Below are 25,257 nucleotides of genomic sequence, written 5' to 3' on the forward strand. Positions count from 1 at the left end.
GACAGGCACAAATAGCAAAACAAAATCAATTACCATATAATTAAGGCAAGTTATTTCCTAGCATACTTTCTGTTATATTAGAAACTAATCTCTGCCTGCCCTGCCTTGCCCAAGTACCATTGTGTTTAAAGGAGTACGAGAAAATAAAGTTCTCATACGTTTGTTTACATTTGTTTTCCTGGGTCTATTCAAAGAATCCTGTTAAATGGAAAGAGCAACCTGTGTGGTTCCCGAGAAAGCATGTGCCATCATTGGTAAGGTTAAACAACAGATTGAAAACTCTGATGATGGTGCAGTTAATATGGTATCACACTTGGACAGCAAGCAAAAGAAAGGCCTAGAGATGTTAATATCCTTTGTGGTAGAAGTGGCAAAAGCTGTCCATGTTCCCAAATTGCCAATTTAAATCACCAGGTTCTCTTTATTACCTCTGTTCAAAGATATAATCCATAGATGACTAATGCCCCGTTCTTTTCAATTATCAGCACACCACTTGGAATGCACAGTGTTTGGGCACATTTAATTACTTAAGTTTTGCAACATTTGAAAGGGAAATTGCAAGACAATCCTCTGTCAGTTCTTTGCAGGCTGGAGAGGCAGCCTTGGGTCAAGTCAGGGGTAGTATTTTAAGTAGAAAGCACCACTGATTTGGACCCATCAATCTGTCAACATAAATTCAACTTCTCACTCAATTGCCTCCTGTGGCATCTGTGGTATAATAAGCAATCCCAAATACCAGAGTTAATATTTCTAAATTTCTTTCTGCTAGATATTGGTTTTGTTTTCTTCTTTGCCATCTCTGATGCTGTTCAACATTCTCCCATGTGCAATAAAAAATGATTACAATTTAGCTATGAATCTACTTCAGATATCCAGTACGAATTGTGGTTTTCAATATCACATCTTCTGCAGCTCAAAGGTAATAGAGAGAGTTAGCTAGTAAGCTACTTGGCTGATCGTGAAGACTCTGGCCCACAAGGTAAGCCAGTTTATGGGCATAGTGGCAAGGAGCAGGAACTCGGATGATGCCCTTTAGTAGAAAGAAAAAATTTTTTTTTACTTTACACTCAAATGGACATTTACTATCTCTAAGTTTTACATTGTCATAGATATCAATTCAGAGGTTGAAAAGTTGCTCAGTTTTGAACAACACATTTTACAGATTTGAAGGGAAATCACAATAAAATACTCACTGACAAATTGTAGTACATGTGGCACAGTTTGTAAGTTAAACGCTGGACTGTATCCGGGTCCAAGCAGACGGTGTCATAGATAACATTATAATGAGTGGGAGTCACAGTACCAACTGTAGAAGACTGACTCACAATGTAAAAGTCATACCTGCAATTACAGAACACGGGGGTCTCCACTTATTTTAGAGAAGAATATAACCCTAGTATCAGATGAAAATATTTCATTCACTAATTTACAGAAATCTGTTCTATAGACAGTTTCCTTTCAATTTAGGAGCCTAACAATGATTTGATAAAGCAAATCCATAAAGGACCATTAAGTGCAGGTAGATAATAACTTTCCTGAGATGGAGACTTGAAATGTAGGTACTGATGCCCAGGGAAAGAAACAGAATTGGCACATTGGGTCGCAATAGGTAATTAGATGCAGAAATTTAAAGATGAGGCTTCTTGGGCCGGGGATACAGGCTTCTTAAGAATTGTTGGAAGAAAAAAAAAAAGGAGGTGAAGATGAAAAAAAAAATAGAATTGTTGGAAAACACTCAGACTCTGTAAATGACACAACTGGCAAGGTTAATCTATTTCCATTTGTTGTAAATACTGAATTTTATTTTTATGTGTACAGTCCTATGTAATGCTTTATTATACTTTTGCCTTTTGAATTAGTTCTTTCCTGTATTAGACTATATTGATTAATGTTTCTGCCCTTCCCTAATGTAACTTCATTTCTTCCCTCTATTCATATGTTTTATTTCCCATTCCAATTTCATATAACTCAATTATGGAAATGAAACATCTACATCTAAAGTTAACCAGAAGCTCTTGTTTTCCCCAGTAACTGAGAACCTTAAAATGTTTTAATTAAATATGATTATAGTTTTATAGATCTAATATTTAAAAAACACACACACAGACTTCCATAAGAATAGAACTCTACAATGTTTTAATATACCTAGCAGTTATTCATTACTTAGGAAGTCAAGGCTTTCAGTGAGAGCTGGGTAGATCTGCTCATGTGGACACCATATGTTTACCTAAGCATGCTTGTATTTTAGGTACGCTTGTTGATAGCTTTAGGGGGCTATCAAATTCTAGTTTGATATTTTGGAGGCAGTTTGAAGATACAATATCACTGTATTGTTTGTATTACTGGTACTGAATAATTATTGTTTATAAATATAAATAAATAGTATTCTGACTGCTTTTAAAATTTCTTATTCTTGCTGTTCTTAAATTTCAACTAAATCGAGACTCATTTTTATTGTTGTGGCTCAGATTTTATTATTTTCAAACATGAAGATTCAGAATCTCAGTCTGTCTGTGCTTATTACTTCTACCCATGTTTTTCCTATAGAACCTTCTATTTGATATACAGCAAGTCTTATTTTGCCTCATCATTTCCTGAGCATTTCTTTCTTAGCTTCCATATTTTAAGGCTCACTACTGCATCATGGATACTTAATGTATTTTCTAATTAACCATTTTCTTTCCAGGTAAACTTCACTTTGATACTTCCTCCAATTTCTTTATTTTTGTAAAGCTTATCATTGTTAACTATCCAAGTCCAAATTGACCTTTTAATTCAACATTTGTTAGTTACTTTTCTTATGACTTTTATTCCATGACTTCATTCCATCTTCCCTTTTAAGCATACTTTACTATGGAATGATTGCAATCATTTCATCGTCTAAAAGTTTTGGATGTCTGATCCTGTTGTCATTTTGTCTGCTGATTCTCACTCATGGTGGGTTGCTTCCTTACATGAAAAAAATTCATAAGTGACTGCTCTGATTTATTGCAGATGTTCATGGATAATAGAGCTGACAGTATGAAAGGATAATAGAACTGACAATATGAAACTAAACTATTTTGTGGCTTATCCAATATTACTTTATAATGTATATTTGTCCATGTTCTTACAGGATAAGTGTCATAAGAGAAACTTTTTTTTTATATTGCCCCCTTTAAAAGCATCAAGACATTTTTAAAAACTGAAAACCTCTTCAGGTTATTACTTAAATAGACATTCTCATGGGGCATATTTCATATTTGATTTGTGACGACTCCTAGCTGTCAAACACAATTTGCTATTCTTTTAAAAAAAATTTTTTTAGTTATAGATGGACACAATACCTTTATTTCATTTATTCATTTTTATGTGCTGCTGAGGCTCAAACCCAGTGCCTCATGCATGCTAGGCAAGCGCTCTGCCACTGAGCCCCAGCCCATTTACGACTTTAAATGAAGGCATTTTAGGCCACAAAATTACTTTTATTTTGCCACAGACAAAAAATACTTATGGTTAAGTTTCTTAAGACCAATCACAATTTCTAAATCCAAATGAAGAGTCCCTGGTCAAGTGTGAACAAATATATAGATCAAATTAGTTATCAAGGAGGAGAAAATGCTTCTAAGGTGAAGTTACTGGGATGAAGGGATTTTGCCAAGGTGAACTGAGAACGTTGTAGATGCAGATATAAAAGTAAAACTCTTACCATTGCTGCCTGGTTACCATCATGTCAACAACAGTTCCCGGAGCTGGATTTCCAAGTTTTCGATTGTGTTGAAGAAAAAACCTGGTGTTTATTCGTTTCTTCACCACAATGAAAGTTAACTTGATACTTGAAAAATTAGGATAAATTAGGATGTTTACTCAATCTCATCTCAGAAGCATTCAGGGTGCTAGAACCTCACACGCTTAGGACCCATTTAAAAGCCTGTGGAGAGCAGCCCCCTCCATACAGCCCAGTTTAAACACTTGGTTGCATGTACCCAAGTGGGGCAGGAGGAGGAGTCTCTTTAGAGCCACCCACATCCTAGGTGAAGGGACCCTTCCTCTGAACCTCAGCACAGTCCTGCTGTCTCTGCTGGGCAGCAGGCCCCACAGTCAGAAGAGGCTGCAGACACAGCTAGGAGGGAGCCCCAGCACAGAAACTTAAAAACTCCAGGATCAAAGGAGTGACATCTGAGAGCCATGGACACAGTGTTCATGGACATCTGTGACTCTGTAAGGCAGATGAGCATCCACACAGTGCTCCATGAAGGGAAACAGGCTGCCACCACCCTCTGCACCCTGACTCCGTGTGAACCACAAAGTCCAAGGGCTGGGGCTGCTAACTGCCCACCCAGCCACTGAAGCCCACTGTGTGAATCAAGCCCCTTTTTTTCTCTTCACATGTCACTTAGATTCTTTTTCCTTCCCGAGAACAGCTTTTTCTTACATGATCTGAACTGGACAATTTATGTACTCACCTATATGGGCACTCATTTTCTAAGTAGCCCACGAGCTGAGATATTTCATGGTCAAGCAAGGCCTGAAGCTGACCATCTCCCACTCCATCCCGATAGACCACAATAGATTCTGGGGCATGTGGTACATTTCTAAGCCAGGAATTCAAGGCACCTGAAAGGAACCAGAAACATGTAAGCACACCTCAACTTGGGACAAACTGGCCTCTGCTATTTTTGACAATGTCAGGGTTCACCTTTCAACACTGTAGCTTTCAGGACACTTTCGCTCACAGACTCCAACTTCAGAATAGTCCAGGGGTTTCTTATTTATTTTAGTCCAGGGGTTCTACAATAGCAGTACCATTGAAATTTGAGTGGTATGGGCGTGTGTGGTCATGTCATACACAATGGGGTGTTTTGCAGCATTTCTTGTCTCTACCTGCTGGACTACATGCCAGCACACCACCATCCCAGTGTGGCAACAAAAAAGTGTTTTCGGTCATGAATGAATAGTCTCTGGGGGCACTATCCCTACTTGTGAAGAACTACTGATGTAGAACGTTGGCACACCAACCCCAAGGCTGACCTTGCAAACAGTTCTTCAATCCATCCACAAGCTCCTCTCCTGGTGCCTGGAAGATACATTGAGAGTACCACCTGTTTTCAGAAAAAAAAATGAATTAACTGGAATCTTAAAATTTCATCATTTGGATTCTGAGTTAATCTATGACAAGAATATATACATGTGTATATATGCACGCACAGACACACTCACCAGTAGCCAAAGGATCCAATTAAGGAACAATCCCTTCACATATCTACAATGATCCAGTATTAGTCTCTTTTGATATCTTAGGCATCTTATAAGGATTTTTGAATACAAACAAGAACTGTTAAAATTATTATGAATTACTCATTTTGGGGCTGAGGTTGTGGCTCAGTTGTACAGCACTTGCCCAGCAATTGTGAGGCACTGGGTTTGATCCTCAGCACCACATAAAAATAAAGGTATTATGCCCATCTGCAACTAAAAAATTATTTTAAAAAATTACTCATGTTGTCCACATACATGACTACTCTAGTTTCACCTGCTGGGGAATGTGACCAAGTGAAAACTCTTCTCCTGGAGATTTCTGCTTTGGGGTCAATGTCTTAGGCAAAGGGCTCACCCATAATAATAATCTGAGGAAGCAATTTGAATTGCAAGACTGACAGCCATTATGACAACTTCAACATGTCCAGTAAAATCAAAATGGCTGGGTACTGTGGTGTATACCTGTAATCCAAGTGGCTCAGGAGGCTGAGGTAGGAGGATCATGGGTAGAAAGCCATCTTAGCAAAATCGAGGTGCTAAGTAACTCAGTGAGACCCTGTCTCTAAATAAAATACAAAATAGGGCTGAGGATGTGACTCAGTGGCTGTGATCAACCCGTTACCACCCACCCACAAAAAAATTCATAAAATGTCTCAAGTTGCTCTCTCTTTACTGTTTACTTCAGAATGAGCTCACCTGACCACCTGACATTATGTGCTCTACTTATTTGTCTGCCTCTTTATTAACCTCCATGAGTTACCATCAGCATTTGGTTCTCTGTTTTCCCTGCTGTACTGCCAGTATTTAGATCTAGAAATTACTTCAGAATGTCCACTGAGTGACACTGTCTTCCCATTATTGCAACATTTTCTAATTCAAAGAAAAAGCAGTATAAAATGTTACTGTGTGGAAATAGAGAATCACTGGGGGAAGTGATGTCATCTGTGGAAATGAGGGTGGATTTTCTCTAAAGAACACTCTGAAATCATCCTCTAGTGGGCCACAAACATCAATCATGGGGGCAGGGGTAATCTGAGGGCCACATATCATGTAATACACAAGGGCTACAAACTCATTTTAAGGTGTGGTGTGTTTTCTACTCTAAGGATGGGGGGAACATGGCTCCAGAAGAAAAGGGGAGTTGTGGAAATACAGATATACATCTCCTTTTGTGGGTACATTACATAGAAAGGCCTGAAGAAGCCAAGATTCTGTACCTCCAGGCCTCTGGTTGGAAGATGGGGGCGGGGCATGTGGAAAGGAATGTGCACAACCTCCAAGAGGCTAGACTGGCCTGCAACTGACAGGCAGCAAAGCATCGGGACCTCTGTGCTACCACCACTAGGAAATGGCTTCTGCCACACCCACGAGAGCCTGAAGAGGAGAATGTGGCTCGGCTGAGATTTATAATTTCTATCTCACGATTTCAGTCTCACCCAAAGAACTAAATATAAGCAGGTATTGTCATCTGCTACTTTTTGCTCTGTTAGATGAAAAACAAACAAAAACATCCCCCCACAAACTCAACCATTCATGCAAAATATTTTGGGAGCATAATTTTGCCAGAAAACTGGGACAGCTCATGGCTAAGAACTACTCGTCTGAACTCCCAATAAATATGAGTCAGGTCACCTCTTCGGTTGGGTGCACAGACAGCTACCAATCAAATGTCTACCAAAGCTTACTCACTTGGTTAATTCCTCATCGGTGCTTGCCACAAATCCTGCAATTGACTTCCGACGACTTACAATATCGTGGAAACAATCAATACCGACGAACATTGTCTTTTTCAACTTTTTTTAATAAAAAAAAGTAAATTTAGAACAGAATGTGAACAAAACTTAATGGTTAGATTAAAAAACAGACTCTTAACTTTCACTATTCACAAATAAAAGAAGGTAATGAAATCCTACATACTCCTGTCTCCACCTTCCAGAGGGCTCCTCCCATCTTGCAATTCATTTGCTGGGCAATCTTTGTGGCCATGGTTTTTAATGTCCGGGCTTTAGTCAGGGTATGTGCCACCACACACTGGCTTGGAATTGGAGATTTAACACACAAGTATTTTTTTATTTCATCATACCTGTTTTTCGTATCATCAGGCAATATGCAAACCACCTTAAAAGCAAGCAGACATGAAACTCTTTAAGACAGTAATGATAAGAGAAATGAAAGCCATTTCAAGGCAGAACACTGATAAACTAGAGTCTACTAAGTGACTAAGTCTAAGGAAGTAGAGAGTGTAGAATCACATCACAAGGAAAAGGCTGCAGAATTGGCAAACTGGGAAGTGTGCATCCAATGCTTAAGCTTGAAAAATCCTTTGTTCCATTGACTTGATTTCCAAGAATTTAGGGTGAAGTTAACAAGGATGGGTTGAAAGTGTCCACAGAAGGATACCAGGATCAGGAAAGTCACCATTTGCAGGATGATCTTTATAGATCGGGTACTTACTAGGTACTCTACTTGTCCCAGTTCATTTAAATCAACATCCTGTGCTTCCTGATATCATGGATTGAGAAAAACCCACTACCGCATCTATGGTATTTTGCAAGAATGCATGACTTGAATCTAATTATGAGGAAATGAGCAAATCCAAATTGAGAGAGATTAGACAAATGGATTAGTCAGTGGATTAGACAAATATTATTTCTGTCTTACAACTAAAATCCTAAAATGCAGGCATAAGATTTTGTGTATGTACTTATGCATGTTTCACAGGTGTACATGGTATGTGTTCAACATGACTAATCATCAGGGAAATGCAGATCAAAGTCATATGAGGCATCACCTCACTCCATTGAGGATGACTGTGATCAAAGGTGTGGAGTAGGGCACCCTTGCACTCTGCCAGTGGGAATGGCAACTAGTACAGTCTATCATTGGAGACAGAGGGGAAGTTCCATGAAAACTAAAAGCAGAACTTCCCTTTGATCCAATGATCCCATGCTGGGTATATATGTAAAGGAAACAAGTTCATGAAAGAAGTATCTGTGCTCCTATGTTTACTCAGCGCTATTCACAATAGCCAAGATATGGCATCAACTAACATGTCCAAGAGATGAATGGTCAAAGAAAGTAGTATATATACACATAGTGAATGCTACTCACTATAAAGAGAGAAATCTAGTCATTTGTGATACCACGGATGAACCTGGAGGATATTAAATGAAATAAGCCAGGTACAGAAACAAAAAGCATCATATAAACTTCACTTGTGTGTGTAATCTAAAAATGTTGATCTCAGAAGTGGAAAGTAGGACAGTGTTTACCACAGGTGGGGTTGGTTACCAAGAATGGGGAGCCTGTAGGGGTGTTGGTCAAATAACACATAATTATAGTTAGGTAGAAGGAATGAGTTCCAGAAATCTAGCAGGCAGCACGTTGACTATAGTTAATGGTGTATATAATATTCTTGAAAAAAATGTCACGAGAGTAGATATTAAGTGTTCTCACCATAGACACAACTATTAGGTAATGCATGTTAATTAGCTAGAATTAACCATTCCACAATGGAGACATACTTTAAAACATGTGGTATCCAATAAATATATATATCTCCATTTATTGATTTACCTCTTTTTCTGAAGAGCTAAGACATTTCATTTGAAAATGGATATTGGCTTAGAAAAGGTGTTTGCCTCCCAAGATTCCCTATAGCAATTAAAAAGAGTCTAGGCTTCATATAAAAGGAAGAAAAACATACTGGCCTCATGATTAAGAAAGCCTCCCTGGTGAAAGATCATCCTGAGGGAAGGAGGAGGATGTAAGATGAATTAAGGAAAAGAATTCAAGGAAGAAAGAAAGATGGGATATTTCTGTAGTAACTCAGACACCAGGTAATGACAACTTGGTCTAAAACAATGGATGGAAGAATCATTGAACAAGAGGAAGGACTCGAGCTAGAAGAAATACTATACTAAATAAACATTTACTTAGATCATAACTGGAGATGAAAATCATGATGATTTTTATAACCCATTTACATTAAATTTATATGTCATATCACTTTATAAAATAATTCCAAATTCAAAAGCCTGAGAAGGGGCTAGGATTGTGGCTTAGCGGTAGAGCGCTCGCCTAGCACGTGCAAGGCCCTGGGTTCGATCCTCAGCATCCCATAAAAATAAAATAAAGATATTGTGTCCAACTAAAAAATAAATATTTTAACAAAATAATTGAAAGCTGGAAAAATGTAAATGTCCAAGTATAAGACTATTAAAAAAAAGCCTGAGAACATTAGCAAAAGGAATAGCTAAGCCCTGATAGTGCACATTCAGCTATACTCTAGAGATACATTGGCATTTGTTGGTTAGTTTAGGGGAACATGGGCAGCCTTCTAAATTTTAAAGTACATGTAAATGCAGATTTAGAACTAAGAACACACACCAACTAGACACTTACCATTTCTGGGCCATCTTTGATAAGCGTCTTTAAAATGTCTATATAACTAGAGATAGTGTTACCAGGTACTTCTCTCCTAGAAAATAAACATATCAATCCTCCAGTGGAAATGAATAGTGAAACACAACAAATATTTCATGCAATGAATAAAAATAAGCCATGATAAAAATGTCAAGATTTCCATTTTAGTTGTTTTTCAAACTAATTTGTAGGTCTGGTTTCCTTTGTAATGAGCTGGGATGTCACCATTTGGTCATCGGAAGTAAAAAGCTAAATAGACTGAAAAAAAATCATTCTAGGATCCCTAAGAGAGGTGAGGACACAGGGCAAATGGCTGCCCCCAAGAACAAAACACAGGTGATCCCAAGAGTCAGAGCTTGCCGGAGAGGCTCAGAGCAAACAGGCCCAAGGCAAAGCAGAGACCTAAATTGTCATTGACAATTTATTGAAATTGGTGGATGCTCAGTGTGGACACCTGGGGAAAATTAAAAAACTGCAGGTGTACTCAGGCCCAGGGAGGACCCCATAATTTGGAAGACTCACTTCTAGGAGATCAACAGGTTCTCTAAAATATCAGAAAAATCCCCTGGTGATTCCAAAAGAGGAGGGGAAGAAGAATCCTTCTGAAATATTTTAGAAAACTCTTCTTCCCAGCAAGGCTGGCCTGCAGGGAAAACCAGTTACCAGAGCCTGATCTTTTGGGGAAGTATCAGCTAATCTGCACGAGATAAGCAAAATAGCAACTCTAGCACACTCTAGCCATCTGGTCCTGCCTGACCAAGGAGAGAAGAACTTAAGCACCTGTGAAATTCACAATCCACAGGCTCAACCTCACCACAGAATGACACCTCATTATAGGAGTCTAGTTTCCCTTTAACTTACTACCACATGACCATTTATAGCACACACTGACCCAAAGCATCATATCCAGCCATCAAGGAAAAATTAGGCACACCAAAATGCAAAAGCACAAGAGAGACAGCAAACATCAGACAAAACTCTCATGAAAAATTGTGCTCAATTTCTGATCTAACTAAAAGGAGTGATTAAAAAAAACTTAAAAATCAGATGTATCCCCACACATAAAACTCCTTTAACATTTTACTCAAAGTTTCTTACTAATGTGATTATAGAAGAAAGTTAAAGCAATAAACCTCTTTTTGTAGATGATATCTGTGAAGAAAATCTGAATCAACAAAATCCCGAAATGAATAAGAGGTTACAGTAAGGTTTCAGGATACAAGGCTTAATATATAAGAGCTAAATGCTTTTTTTAAAAAAAATACCAGCAACAAAAGTAGAATTTGAAATGAAAAAAAAACAATATTCACACCTCAAAATGAAATACTTAGGTATAAATCTGACAAAATATGCCTAAAACCTACGTAAGGGAAACTAAAATTCCAATAAATAAATAAATAAAATGGAGCAGTATTCCATGTTCATAGATAGAAAGACTCAACTTAGAGTCGATGCAATGCTAATCAAAAATCAGTGAATAATTTTGTGAATATTGGCAAACTAATTTTTAAAACTTATGAGAAGCAAATTTTTTTTTTAAATTGGAGCATCACAGCTAACCAATACAATATTGAAAAAGAACAAAGGTGGAGGAATGACCTATCCAACATCAAGACTTAATAGAAACCTACAGTAATGAAGACAGTGTGTGGTTTGGGGGACAGCATAGACAAATTGGTCAATGGAAATTATATAGCCAGAAATAGACTTAGGTCAATAATCAGACAGAGGAAAAAAACCAACACAATAAGGAATCTTTTCAACAGATGATCCTGGAACAAATAGACATCCATGTGCCAGAAAGAAAAATCAGTCTAGACACAGACCTTACACATTTCCCAAAACTAATGCAAAAGTGGATCACAGACCTAAATGTACAACCTCAAAATTAAAAACTCCTAAAGTTTTATAGGAGAAAATTTCCATGACCTTGGTTATGACAACAAGTTGATACAACATCAAGGGCAAAATTCATGAAAAAAAGAAATAGATTAGTAAGACTTCATTAAAATTAAAAACTTGTGCCTTGTGAAGGAAACTGTCAAAGAGATGAGAAGCCACAGACTAAAACAAAATATTTGCAAAAGACATCTAACAAAGAGCTGTTATCTCAAATATACCAAGCACTCTCACAATTCACCAATAAGAAAACAAGCTGATTTTAAAATGAGCCAAACATATAAGACCTCACCAAGGAAGATAAATATGGAAAGATCTAACAAATAAGCATGTGAAAAGATGCTCCATATTATGCTATTGAGAAAATGCAAATATAAACAACTTAGAGTCAATGTCACCCTAGAATCACCTGATCCCAGAACACCTGTAACACCAAATGCTGGTGAGAAATTGGAGCAGTAGGAACTCTGATCATTGCCAAGGGGAATGCAAAAGGTACAGACACTTTGGAAAACAGTTGATGGTTTGTTAAAAACTAACACTTTTTTATGATATGATCCAGTAATTGTGTTTCCTGGTATCTATCCAAAGTTGTTAAACACTTGTGTCCACACAAAAACTGGCACATAAATATTTAGAGCAGCTTTATGCATAATTGTCAAACCTTGGAAGAAAACGATGTCCTTCAGTAGGGGAATGAAAAAAAACTGTGGTACATCTAGACAACATAACATTTAGCACTAAAAAGACATGAGCTATGAAGCCATAAAAAGAAGAACTTTATGTACATTATTATTAACTGAAAAAAGCTAATCTGAAAAATCTACATACTATATGCTTCAACTGTATGAAATTCTGGAAAAGTGAAAACTATGGACATAGTGAAAAAAAATTAGTTGAGACTACTCTGCTTGGTATTATAATGGTGGATATATGTCACATACATTTGTCCAAATCCATAGAATGAATTTCATTCTTGATTTTGTACAATGTAAACTATAGATTGAGCAATTGTAATGGATTAATATAGGTTTATTAATATAGTTTCATCAATTATTTTAAATGCACTGCTTTAGTGGGAGATATTGATAATGGAGGAGGTAGGGAGTACATGGGAAGTCTCCATACATTCTCCATTTTTCTGTGAACCCAAAATTGCTACAAAAAGATTAAACCATTTAAAAATAAGTTCAATTTTTAGAAACATGATTGGGACCTTGGTTCTTTTAAAAAATTCTTTTTAAGTTGTAGATGGATAAAATACCTTTATTTCATCTATATATTTTTATGTGGTGCTGAGGATCAAACCCAGTGCCCCATACATGCAAGACAAGCACTAACAATGAGCCACAACCCCAGCCCCTTGTTGTTGTTCTTTTTTTGTACTGGGGATTGAACCCAGGGGCACTAAACCCCTGAGCCACAGGCCCAGCCCTTTTTATATTTTATTTAGAGACAGGGTCTTGCTAAGTTGCTCAGAGGCTCACTAAGTTTCTGAGGCTGACTTTGAACTTGTGAGTCTCCTGCCTCAGCTTCCTGACCACAAGGATGACATGCTGTGCCTCTGCATCCAGTGGGACCTAGTTCTTAACAGTCCCCATCCAGAACTGGAGACTATCATGCTAAGTGAAATAAGCCAATCCCCCAAACCAAAAGCTGAATGTTCTCTCTGCTTTGTGGATGCTAACCCAAACAAAGGAGGCTGGGGAGGGGAATAACAATAACCCATTGGATTAGACAAAGGCAAACAAAGGGGTGGGTGGGGGAAGACAGTACAATTTAATCAGTCCTCACTTTGCTAACCTTGTATTTGTATACATGACCAGTGTAACTTCACCTCGTGTACAACCACAAGAGTAGGATCCTAAATAGAATAAGTTCAACTCTATGTATGTATATTCTGCCAAAATACATTCTCCTGTCATGTATAAGTAAACAAATTTAAAAAGTATTCCCCATTCACACCAAGTTGCTCATTCCCATGCCTTCCTCAACATGTATCCTAACAGCCACAAAGCATATCACAAAAGTCTGTTCTAGTGTTTGTTGTCTATAAGAAATTAACATTTACTTATAGGGTTTCAGAGTTTTGATAAAGAAAATGATTCCTCCCAGTTGATATTTCAGAGACTCTACTTTCAGATTGTTAACAACCGATTTCTAAATTGGAAATTGCCACTCTACTTACATTTGTGCTTTTTCTAATGTAATGCCCATGGCAGGGGTGACCGAGTTTAGATTCTCCTCTAAGATCTTGGCCTCAGAAACACAGTTCTGAGTATGAAGTATTACCCAATGTTTTAGTGACACCGCTCTAAGTAAGGATGTACTTTGTGATCCTTTTAACCAGTCTGCTACTGGAATAGCCTCAAACTAGAAAAGAATAAGACAAAAATTACTTTTTATCGACATCAACATTATCCAAGGACATTTCCATTGTATATCTGTGCAATTTCTATTGAAATCTCTCAATTCTTAGCTTAAATAATGTGTGGATTACATATTTAAGATATAGATTAGCAAAACTTGGATTCTATCTTGGGTGTTATGAAGTTTTAGTTGAGAGTTCATTAGACTAAGATGATTCCAGGATTTCAGTTTCCTCAGAGGTATGTGGAGACCTAAAGTAAAATAAAACTAGGAACTTTACCAACCAGAAACTGCCAACCAACATCTATGTAGGGTCTTTCGACTCTAGTCAAATATATTGTTTTCATTGTACTTCTACATCAGCCTGTGGCAGCTCACTGCCCACACTGCTGCCATGAAACTCTGAACCTCTTCTGGTTCCGAGTGCTGCCGGATTCATTATTCCTTCTTTGCTCTAATACTGTTAAAACTTCAGTCTTTTCCTTTATTACAGGTTCCTCTGCATCATTTCGATTCTATGTATCTGGTCCTTAAGAATATACTTGGAAGATCAGTCTTCCAACTGCCAGGAGCAAATGTCCACAGATTTAGATAAAGAGATGAGAGAGGTCACTATAGCCAAGTGCTTTACACATATCCTTATGCAGTGTTTGCCTGTCATCTCACTGAAAGAATAGGTGTACTGAAAAGAGCAACAGGCATAGCTATAAACATGACTGAGTTGGTTCCTTTGTGTATTACTCTATTTGACTCCACCATGACATGCAAATCCTGACAATTCATCTTACCGAATCTTTATATTGGAAGATTCTTTCTTCTTTCAAAGTTCTTCCTGAGATAGACAAAAAGTCTGGGTCAAGCACAAACCCCCAGCGACCAAGTTCTCTTTGTGCATTCCGGTCTCTGAAAATATAAATATTCCCATTGTGATCAGATCAAGGAAAATAAGCAATGGCAATTAGATATATGCAAATCAGGACTATTTTCTTTGAATCCATTACTGCCTGTTCTCAGGGTTGAAATATTGAAATTCAGCAGTGGAGGTGTTTCTGTTCATGGTGGGAGTTGTTGAGATTTTAGAAACTGGAAAACATCATGATTTGGATATCCATTATCCAGCCTTCCTGCTGCAGGATGCCCGACTGTCTGGGACACCCGTCAATCACTAACATAAGCCCCCCAGGATCAGCTTCCTAAGAGGAAGGGCTTTGGGCAGAGAATTCCCCCTTTCTTCTCACTGAGACTTTTTGAATAAAGTCATTTGCCTTGCCTCAACTCCTTAGGTGTCAACTTAATTGGTCAAGCAAGGGGCAAGCAGCTGGATCTTAACAATATTGCAGATAGAACTCTGAAATCATCTTGCCCCTGGACTCACATGTCTATAGGCAATTTAGCGCCTCTTTCATTATTCCTGTATCTTGGTCCTCCAACATTGCCCAATCAGAAAAACTGGAATTGCTCCCCCTCTCCCCCAAAGAATAGCATTTTTTTTCTGCAATAGTCATTTTTTAATAGAACAATCTGAGATGTCAAGGGATATACACACAGAGCTCAAACAGTGCACAGGACACTCGAGCAAAGCACAGTCAGAAAATTAGCACTTACACTTGTAGAGAGTTCCTGAACTCCTTCAATACTCTTGACCTGTTCATGGGATCTGGTCTCATTTTTGCAGACAACTTTCTCATTGTTAAAGATCCTCTCTGTATGGTATCTGTTAGACCTTTAAAAAAAAGATTAAAATACAGCTACACAAGCAAGAATAAATTTATATTAGAGAAGACCTAGGTAGTGGAGGTAGTGGGAACCACACCTGACCAACTTAGGGTTTGCAATTCTGGGTCATAGGCTTCTGGAAAAAGACTATTTCTACATCATTCAATCAGTGACTTTTTCTCTGGTATTAAAAATTCAGAGACTGAACTGGGCAAGTGCTCTACCACTGAGCTACATCCCTACCCTTTTTATTTTTAGGGAGGGTTTCACCAAGTTGCTTCAACTGGCCTCAGATTTGTCATCCTCCTGCCTTGGCCTGTGCTGCTGGGATTATAGGTGCACACCACGGCACCAGATAAATATGACTTTTAAAGACTTGGGTTGTCTTCTACGGAGACTCCATCAGTCAGCATTACCTGTCAGGTAGCACAGCTGAGGGACCAGACGTATAGGAGAACGTGGCATGAGCCTCCGGCCCTTTTTCCATCTTCCTTGGCTGACCAAGAGTGGCTGTTGGACGTCAGTGATACATTCATTGTACTTCTGCTCAAGAGAAGCAAGGAAGACAGGTGTGACTATCAGAAAAAAAAAAACACATAGAAAACCTGACAAAGAGATACAAAAGCACATGTTTTTGATCACATGGATGCCTGGAGGTGTGCCGGTGATTACTTTTCCATTAGCTGTTAAGAATGCATGAAAAGGACTTTTTAAGTTTTCTTAATGTTGATGTCCCAGGGATCACGTCGATATGGTTCCTATAAGCAGACATGGAGAGAGAGAGTCGGGCTCCCACAAAGCATTACATTGAGGTCACTGTTCTCTTCTCTACCCTTATACACAGTGATGGCCGAGAGACTTAGTCATCAAGATTGGGTGAAAAAATATTTGCTGAGATTTCAGGAAACTCGTAGTTTTTTGGAAGCTTGGCAACCCCTTTCAATGAAAGTGTTTTTCGCCAGTCTCTGTTTAGGGCTACATCAAGAGGAAACAAAACAGATAGAACTTGAAACTACTTTATTGTGTCAAGTTTCGAGAAGCTTGCACAAACCGTGTTTGATTTAGAGTTCCAACTACATCTATCCATATAGGAGAAAACAGTGAAACCTAAAAATTCAATCTGTTACTGCAAACGAATGCGTCAACCTAGAAGAACGAAATTTGGTGAGCCAAGTGGAATTGGTGTACTGATCATTACCTGCAAGTATCATCAAGATTGGGTGAAAAAATATTTGCTGAGATTTCAGGAAATTTGTAGTTTTTTGGAAGCTTGGCAACCCCTTTCAATGAAAGTGTTTTTCGCCAGTCTCTGCTTGGGGCTACTTAAAGGATTATATAGTGATCACTAACCTTGCCTTGAAAACTCCCAACACACACCAAGAACTTTTAAGAAGACTCACACTAATGGGGAAGGGCAAACCCTGACCCCTTTTAAAAATTTCTACATCCAACATTTCTTCTCAGTCTTCTCCCCTAAGCTCATAGTTCCTGTTTCCAGGAGGAAAAGACATTTTAAAAACAAGATGTCACAAACAACTTCTTACACTGATGCTGCAATTCCCGAAAAAAAAAAATTAGCAATCCTGCTAGAGCCTTCCACATCACTTATCAGCAAGGTCCTGGCTGATGACAATCTGTTACATGGATTCTGGCATCAGGTGCTTCTCAAGCACCTGGGAATTTCAAGAAAGTTCCCACACTCCGAAGAAGACAACCTCAAATTCAGCTTTTTGTGACTATTCTTAAGAATTGAAACTAGGAGGCTAGCTTAAGACATTGATACAGAAGATATAGATGTCTTTTCCTTAAAGAGGCCTGTAGTTATTTAAAACGCACCTGGGATTTACCTGTGTGCCTGTCCCAGAACTTTCTCATGGTATGCAGTTCACTGATTTTGCAGTTTGCCACTCCATCAGAGCCTCTCATACCTCCAGCCCACCCAAGCCAGCTTCTTCCAGGCTCCCCCATCCCAGAGGATGATGCCATCATCCACCCATTTTTGTCTCCTTTTTCTGGCACCCATAAGATCCACACCATCCACAAGTCCTGCCCATTCCTATTCACCTCTCCAAGCCAGGACACCATCATTTACGTGAGTCCCTTTAATAAACTCCTCGCTGGATTCCTTGCCTCCATTTTTACCTAGATGCTGCCTGTGCTCTCTGTATATATAGATTAAATAGTATTTAAAAACAGATCACTTGAGCTGGGGATGGGGCTCAGTGGTAGAGTGCTTGCTTAGCATGCTCAAGGACCCAGGTTCAATCCCAGGGCCACAAACAAAATACCAAAAGCCCCCCCCCCAAAAAAAAAAAAAAACCAAAACAAACCAACCAACCCCAGATCACTTGATCCATCTACATATTACCATTTGATCACAATAATCTTCAAGTTTTCCCAGGGCTCAAAATTCTCAAAATTCCCCTACCTCACCCTCCAATAAGGGTGCAGCCCCAGCCCTGTTCACACAGCTCCCTTTGTGAACCACCTAATTCTCCAGAGAACACACCAGCGCTGAGAGAGGGACACACCGTGAAGAGGGGGCCTTCACTGTCCCCTTCCTTTTCTTCTCCCTGATCTGCACACAGCGCACTCCCTTATGACATGCACATTTCAGCTTCTCAGGAGCTTCCATGACCACTCATCCACGTAGCCATGAGAGAGGCCCCATATATGTAAGAGGATCAGAATCGTTTTTTCTCGTCTGCCTGCTGTGAGAACCCGAGTTCCTCAAGATCAGGAGGCTCCACTGTCCTGGCATGCACAGCCAAGAGGCAGCTGAGGCACTGACTGCTCTCTGGGTGGAAGACACAAGGCTGAGGGTGGCACACACTCCAGGGTACTGTCGTTCCCTTGGACACCCCCCAGAGTGCAGTCATTATCAATGGCTCCACGTGGCTACATTCTGGGTTCTTATATACAAATATAAGCTTTTCTTTATCATCCATCTGCAACTTGTTTCTAGTTGCCATAAGTATCTGGCATTCTTTAAATGATCATTCTTCATCTGCCAAAACTAGGAAGTCGATTGTATCAACTGGTGCTCCCTGGTTTACCAAGTTTACTTATTTCTTTGTGAACACTCACATTTGAGATTGTGGAACCCATGATGTGCCTTAGCACATCACTGAGACATCACATCAAGTGTAATTGATCATTTTTATTCTTTTTGCACCAAGTACTACAGAGTTGAGACTTCTAGACAAGTACATTTTTCTATCTGAAGACTGACCATATTTTATTTTTATCCAATAGTCCATCTACATGTTGAAAACTACTCTAGCCACTTCTAAGGCTGACAGAGTGGCCCTGCTAGAGCTGTCTAATGATGTCACTTTGCCCCCTACACAGGCACTTGAACACATGGATAATAGATAAGGCAGCCCTAGTCCCCAAAGGGGAGTATGTTAATACTGTATATCTAAGGTTCCCAAGTAAGACTTCTGAGAAGTTGATTCTACTAAGTTTGAAAAATTTTAAGATTCAAGATTTTTAAAATAAGATTTCCTACCTGTTTGTAGTATTGCACATAGGTGATTTGGCCACCATCCGATTTTGGAAATGTATCTCTGGGAGTCTGATACCAATCGATAGCATCCACCCTGTAGGTTCTGTTGTTGTATCTGTGGTGAAACCACAACGTAAGAGGGTATTCCTGACTTAGTCATTGCGCACGAAAGTATTTTTAATCCTCCAAGTAATTGTAGGATATACCAATACTAACAAGATTTGATTCACATACTGTACAACTCACCCATTTAAGTGAATGAGCCAATGGTTTTCATTGTATCTGCAGAGTCGTACAATCAACAATCTTAGTATATTTCTACCTCCCCAGAAAGAGCATCATAGCCATAAGCAACCATTCATTTCCACCCTAGTCTCCCAGCCCTAACGCAGCCAAAAATCAACTTCCTGCCTCTGTACAGCATGTAGTCTTTCCTGGCTTTCACTTGGCTTAATGTTTTCAAGGTTCATTTAGGCTGTAGAAAGTGTTGGTAATTGATTTTTTAAAAATTTCCAAATAATATTCTACTGGAATCAGAAGCAGTGGCCTGTGCCTATAATCCCAGTTACTAGAAAGGCTGAGTCAGGGGGATGGCAGGTTCCAGGCCAGCCTGGGAAACTTAGCAAGACCCCGTCACAAAAGAAAACAAAGGGCTGGGACTGTAGCTCAGTGCTAGAGCACTTGCCTAGCATGGGTGAGGCCCTGGGTTCCAAAATCTTTATAATATATACACACACACATAACACACACACACACACTCACACAATACATATGTATATGCACAAACACATTTTCAGTTGGATGGATAAACATTTTGTTTATTCATACACCAGTTGAGGGACCTTAGGGTTGTTTGTTTATAGTTGGGTTATTATGAATTATGTTATGAACATGCAAGTATGAATTCTGGCAGATAAAAGTTCTCAGTTCCCTTAGGTTTACACTAGGAGTGGGGTTTCTGGGTCATGTGGTATGCCATCTTTAGTCTGACATTTCCTCAAATGACATTTTACAAAGAAATTACATTATTTTACATTTCTACCTCAGTGTAGAAAGTGGGTTCTACATTTCCCAGATCCTTACCAAGTTGTTGATATCCGCTTTCATATTAGCCACCATCATGGAAGTGAAGTAGTACCTGATTTTGAGTCTCACTGGCTGACGATGTTGAGCATTTTCTCATGTGCTCCCTGGCCAGGATATCTGCTTTGGAGAAAGGTCTCCATAGAAAGGTCTACTCCGATGTGTCCATTTTTAAAAAAATTGGTGGGCTTCCTTGTTGGGTTGTGTCCTTTATATATTCTAGATACTACTACTTCTAACACATGTGACTTGCATGTATTTTCTCCTTGTCTGTCAGTTGTCCTTTCACATTTTTGACAATGTACTTAGAATAAAATTTGTTAACTTGAAGTCCCATCTACCTATAATGTTCTTTATCTCTGTGCTCTTGATGTCCTATCCAAGAAGAGTTTGCCTAATCCAAACTCAAAATTTACTCCTACTAGCTCTTATATACGTGTACACATGGTCTATTTTGAGTTAGTTCTTGAATTAAATTTGGGTGAACTTTGTGCATTGTGTGAGGGGTCAGGTGGATATCCAGGCACCCCAGCATATAACTGAGAAGGCTTTTCCCTCTTGTTGAATTAACTTGACATCCCTGCAAAAATAAGAAACTGCAAGGGTAAGGGCCGGCTTCTGGAGTCAGCTCTGTAACAGTGGTCTGCGGGTCTCTATTTGTGCCAGTATCACCCTGTCTCAACTGTTGTCACTTTTTAATAAGGTTGCAGTTGGGAAATTCGAGTTCTCTAGCTTTCTTTTTAAGATTGCTTTCCACTGTCTTATCAAGTTAATACTTCTGTGTAGAAGGAAAATTAAGATAAAAACTTCCAATAAAATGTAGCCAATGGATTATATGTAAGAGCTAATTTTTAAAATAGCTTATCATTCACCCAAAAAAATAAAAGGGAAGAAATGCAGAAAAAAACATGCTGCTCTGGGCAAGCAGACCCATTGAATGGGCGTCAGGGACTGAGGGACAACAAGAGCCTAGAGACCCTCTCCCAGGCTGTAACCAGATGGGAAGAGCAGATGGTTCTTATGATTTTCATGCTATTTCTAGTCCTAAATGTCCACCTTCAGTGATTCAAGAAATACAGGAACATCTTGTGTGTGGGGTGAAGGGAGTAATCAAATTGATTATATAAATTTGTTTGAAAAGTAGACTTACCTTGTAAAAACAATTGACCCAACTAATTCTTTTTCGATTTTGGCATATTCATTGTTCTCCTTTAGTCTCATAATTAAATCATAAGCAGTTTCCAATCGGAGTAGTTTATGGCTCAGGTCGGCACACAGAGTAAGGCTGTTTTCATATGGAAGAATGGAAGTAATATAACCAGGCAAGACTTCCAACCTGCAGGCACAAGAAACCGCATGAGAGTATGATGGTCAGCCTCTGCGCAGGAAGCAAAGTGTTCAAGGCCTGAGCTCTGGGTCTAAAATAGGTACAAGTCAACTGGTTTTGATCCCTTAATTTTAGCAATAATTGATCTTTCCAAGGACCTTCAAATAAAGATGACTTATAAGTAGCACATCTCTTTGTTAATTGTTATTACTACATGCAGGCTTAATGCATCATCTCTAACTTTTAAAATAAATTTATAGACACACATATCCCAACAATAGAGATGCATATAATATATAACTGCTACTAAATTTCAGACATTTATCACTCAATTTTTAATTGATTTAGGCTTCCTGTATTGTTTATACAATAACTGAATACTTTTAGGTTTATGTTTTTCATACTAGGTTCCCACCCCCCTTTTCTAATAAAACCAAAAGTTTAATTGCTTTGCTAGCAAAGGAGAAACACAGGGGGCTCCTGTCCCAGAGACCAATTCTGCCCATCATAGAAAACAGAGGGTTTTGACAGAGGCAATTCCAGGTGTTCCTGGTCCTAATTCACTTGTTATTTTGGGAGATAATCATTTCTTAGCTCTTCTGGTGCTATCCCCAAGTCTGAATTTCTTCACTCCTGTGGTGGGTATACACTCAAGGACAGATAACTGGATGGGGACCAGAGTAAACCTGTCCCGCCGACCCCAGGTTAGGGAGGTAGAGAGGGAGAAGAGAAAAAAAAGGTTCATTTTAAAATAAGCCTCAGTGGCAGAGCATCATGCTGGGTTTTTTAAGGTTAATTTAATCTTTTTAATTTATACTAAATTGAACTTTAGTTGATCATGGTAGGTGGGTGGTACAATTTAAAGGGTATATCACTTTAAAATCATACCAGTTCAAATAGAGCAACTTTCTAAAAACAATATATTAAGTCTATAGAACATTGTATTTTCTACTTTATACAAACCTATGGTTCAATATATCACATTTCTTCCTGTAGTCATAATAGTGGCGGCCAATTTGTTTCAAATTCATCTGCCTCAGAGTTCTAGAAGTTGAAACAATAGAATGTATTGAAAAGAGTGAATGTTACTAAGCATTTGGTCACACGTAAGATACATTAGGAAAACAGTCTGCCAATGGTTTTGGTTCTATTAAGACAAAGCACCCGATAATAAATTACATGAAGATTATATATCCATATTCTCACACATGCATATATATCTCAAATGTGTATATAAATACAAAAAATATATATTGGTTTTATACACACACACACAAATTATATATTATACATTTTTGATAGCAGGGATTGAACCCAGGGGTGCTTAGCCACCGAACCACATCCCCAGCCCTTTTTAATATTTTATTTAGGGACAGGGCCTCTCTAAAGTGCTGAGGCTGGCTTTGAACTCACAGTCCTCCTGCCTCAGCCTCCAGAGCTGCATGTGCCAATGCTCCCAGGGAAGATATAAAGGCTCATGTAACCTCAATTTTTCTGGCTCTTTTTAAAAGATAAATTATATGAATCTCAGCAGAATGTCCTTCATTCCCAGAACTGAACTTAAACATCTTAAAACTTGGGACACACAGTTTGTAATTCTGAACATCTGGTCAACATAGTGACTCCAGAAGAAGGGGCAAGCAGGTGCTCCAGAGAAAAACACCCATTATGCATCTGATACTCCGGCAGGTACCAGACACCGGAAATGGGTGTGGGCAGGGAGAATGAGTGTTGGAGATGAGCCACAGAGCTTGCCCCAGTGTCACTTCTTCCCCAAGACTTCTCACCGTTTCAATACATGGAGGCTGGTCAATTCACAAAGTGTGAGAAGCACACAGCTCTGTCACCAGCACTGATGCCTAAGTGAACCATGAGCGCAGCTCATGGGAACTCAATCTTGCCAACACACCTTCTGAAGAGAACGTTGTAATAGCGCACACAGTCAGGGTGGTTGGGTGGCAGTTCCTTGGAAAGCTGGAGTGTGATCTTCACAGTGCTACGGCTTGGGGTATAGCTGTCAAATTCCAACTCCTAAGGAGTAGGAAACAAAAAAGTTCCAGACGTTCTGTCTTGAAAGAAAAGTTTCATTGAATAACAAGCCAACATGACCCTTAGATATCCAACACTCCACTGTGATGCCTGTGTATAGAAAATACGGTTCACAAAAGCCAAGCTTTAGAATTTTTAACTTAAGCTCCTATAAATAATTTATTTGGTTAACTAATATCAAAATTTATTGATGATGAAGTTCAAAGATAATGAAAATGCATAAAAGGAAAATATGTCCTATCCAAACTTTTTTTTGCTAAAGTTTGAGAGTAAATGAAAATTTTAATTTTTTAATCAGCATTTTCCAGCCACATTGTGCTTCAATTCCATTTAAATTCCCCTTAAGCACTAACATCAGAAGCGTTATTGATCATTCATATTGATGAAATGTGACACGCAGGTTAGTTACAAGTCCTGTGGGCAAGAGATCCTCAGAACTTCTCTTACACGCTCTTGTACAGAAACAGTTTTGTGATAGCAAAGTGTAAATGCAAGAGAAAGAAAAGAAAACGTCAGATATTACTTAACCTGATTTGGTAGCCTTCGAGTTAACAATAAAGAGTTTCCATCAAATATATGGCTTATTCCAAAAACTCTTTCATGTTGAAAAAGTAACTGTGAACGCAGATTTGTATCGTCTACATCTGGTTTGAAGTCAACGTTGTACTTATATGCAGTCCACTGGGGACATGTCAATCGGAAATGGTTTGTTATGAGTCTTACCACTCTACCTTCTGAACCTGAAAAAAATAATGCACATGTCAAAAATGGGACAAAGTGACTGATTTGACCCCAAATAGTCTGGACACTATGATATTCGGAAACAAACTTAGGTAAATCATGGAGATAAAGAGTAAACAAACATTTGTACACACCTGATCTCCAGAGTGCCTGTCAATTTGGTGAGAACTGATGTAAATATAGAGAGTTTTAACTTTAAGATTAAAATATTATATAAAATCAAACCCCAAACTAAATCTCTACAGCTACCAAAAGGAAAAATAAGCCACTATGGATAACAGTTGTAATTTTTTAAAGCTCAGGACAGCCAGAGAACTGAGTCATTCTATTTTATGGGCTTTTAAGGAAAGATAAGTAGTCTACCCAAACTCTACAATGAATTGTCATTTCTGCAAAATTGAATGAAAGGCGAGTGGCAGCCCGAGTGAAATATGTCTACGTAGAGTGATGGTGTGAAGCTGTGTAGAATCTCTTAAACACACATTATTGGTAATCAAGAGCTTAAAATGAACAGCTCCATAAAATGTAATGGTTATAGGCCAACACACCTGTTTTTGAGTGTCTAACATGCTCCATGTTCTGCCTGGTATCCACCACAAGATCTTGAAAAACTCCAGCACGCCTCATAGGCCTCACAGATAATGCCTGCAGTCCAGCTTCCAGTTGAGGTTCTCCTACATATGAATACATGCAAAGGCTGCAAATTTATACAGCAAAAAGGGAAAAGAACAATGTAACCCCAACTATCAAGCAAAACAATCAAGGTTTAAAATGATGCCACTAAAGATCCAAACGTCATTTCATGGACAGGTTGCAAGAAGTTTACTAAGAAAGTTTCCCAATAATCTCTTTTATTGATACTTGATTTATTCCTGTTACATGATTTGTTCACTCTCACAAG

General features: G+C 38.7%; 1 protein-coding gene across 1 annotated transcript; it reads right to left on the reverse strand.

The window, feature by feature from the left end:
• Window positions 1-913: 913 nt before the first annotated feature.
• On the reverse strand, window positions 914-24,983 carry Piwil3 (piwi like RNA-mediated gene silencing 3). Its single transcript, XM_077796463.1, has 17 exons — window positions 24,905-24,983; window positions 24,144-24,355; window positions 23,476-23,597; window positions 22,530-22,610; window positions 21,390-21,575; window positions 19,160-19,271; window positions 16,065-16,191; window positions 14,721-14,764; window positions 13,751-13,935; window positions 9,643-9,718; window positions 7,156-7,356; window positions 6,928-7,031; window positions 5,011-5,081; window positions 4,446-4,596; window positions 3,689-3,814; window positions 1,194-1,341; window positions 914-1,030 (listed from the first exon to the last, which is right to left on the reverse strand). The coding sequence occupies exons 1-17, from the start codon at window positions 24,981-24,983 to the stop codon at window positions 914-916; spliced, it is 2,142 nt and encodes a 713-aa protein (XP_077652589.1).
• Between the last annotated feature and the right edge of the window lie 274 nt (window positions 24,984-25,257).

Source organism: Urocitellus parryii, chromosome 3, assembly GCF_045843805.1.
Source record: "Urocitellus parryii isolate mUroPar1 chromosome 3, mUroPar1.hap1, whole genome shotgun sequence".
NCBI classification, from domain to species: Eukaryota; Metazoa; Chordata; class Mammalia; order Rodentia; family Sciuridae; genus Urocitellus; species Urocitellus parryii.

Coding starts and splice junctions, on each gene's coding strand:
- Piwil3 (XM_077796463.1), bottom strand. CDS start 24,983: ATGAGGCGTGCTGGAGTTTTTCAAGATCTTGTGGTGGATACCAGGCAG. Junction 22,611..23,475: donor TACAACGTTCTCTTCAGAAG/GTGTGTTGGCAA, acceptor TTCAACTTCTAG/AACTCTGAGGCAGATGAATT. Junction 7,032..7,155: donor TCTGGAAGGTGGAGACAGGA/GTATGTAGGATT, acceptor TATTAAAAAAAG/TTGAAAAAGACAATGTTCGT.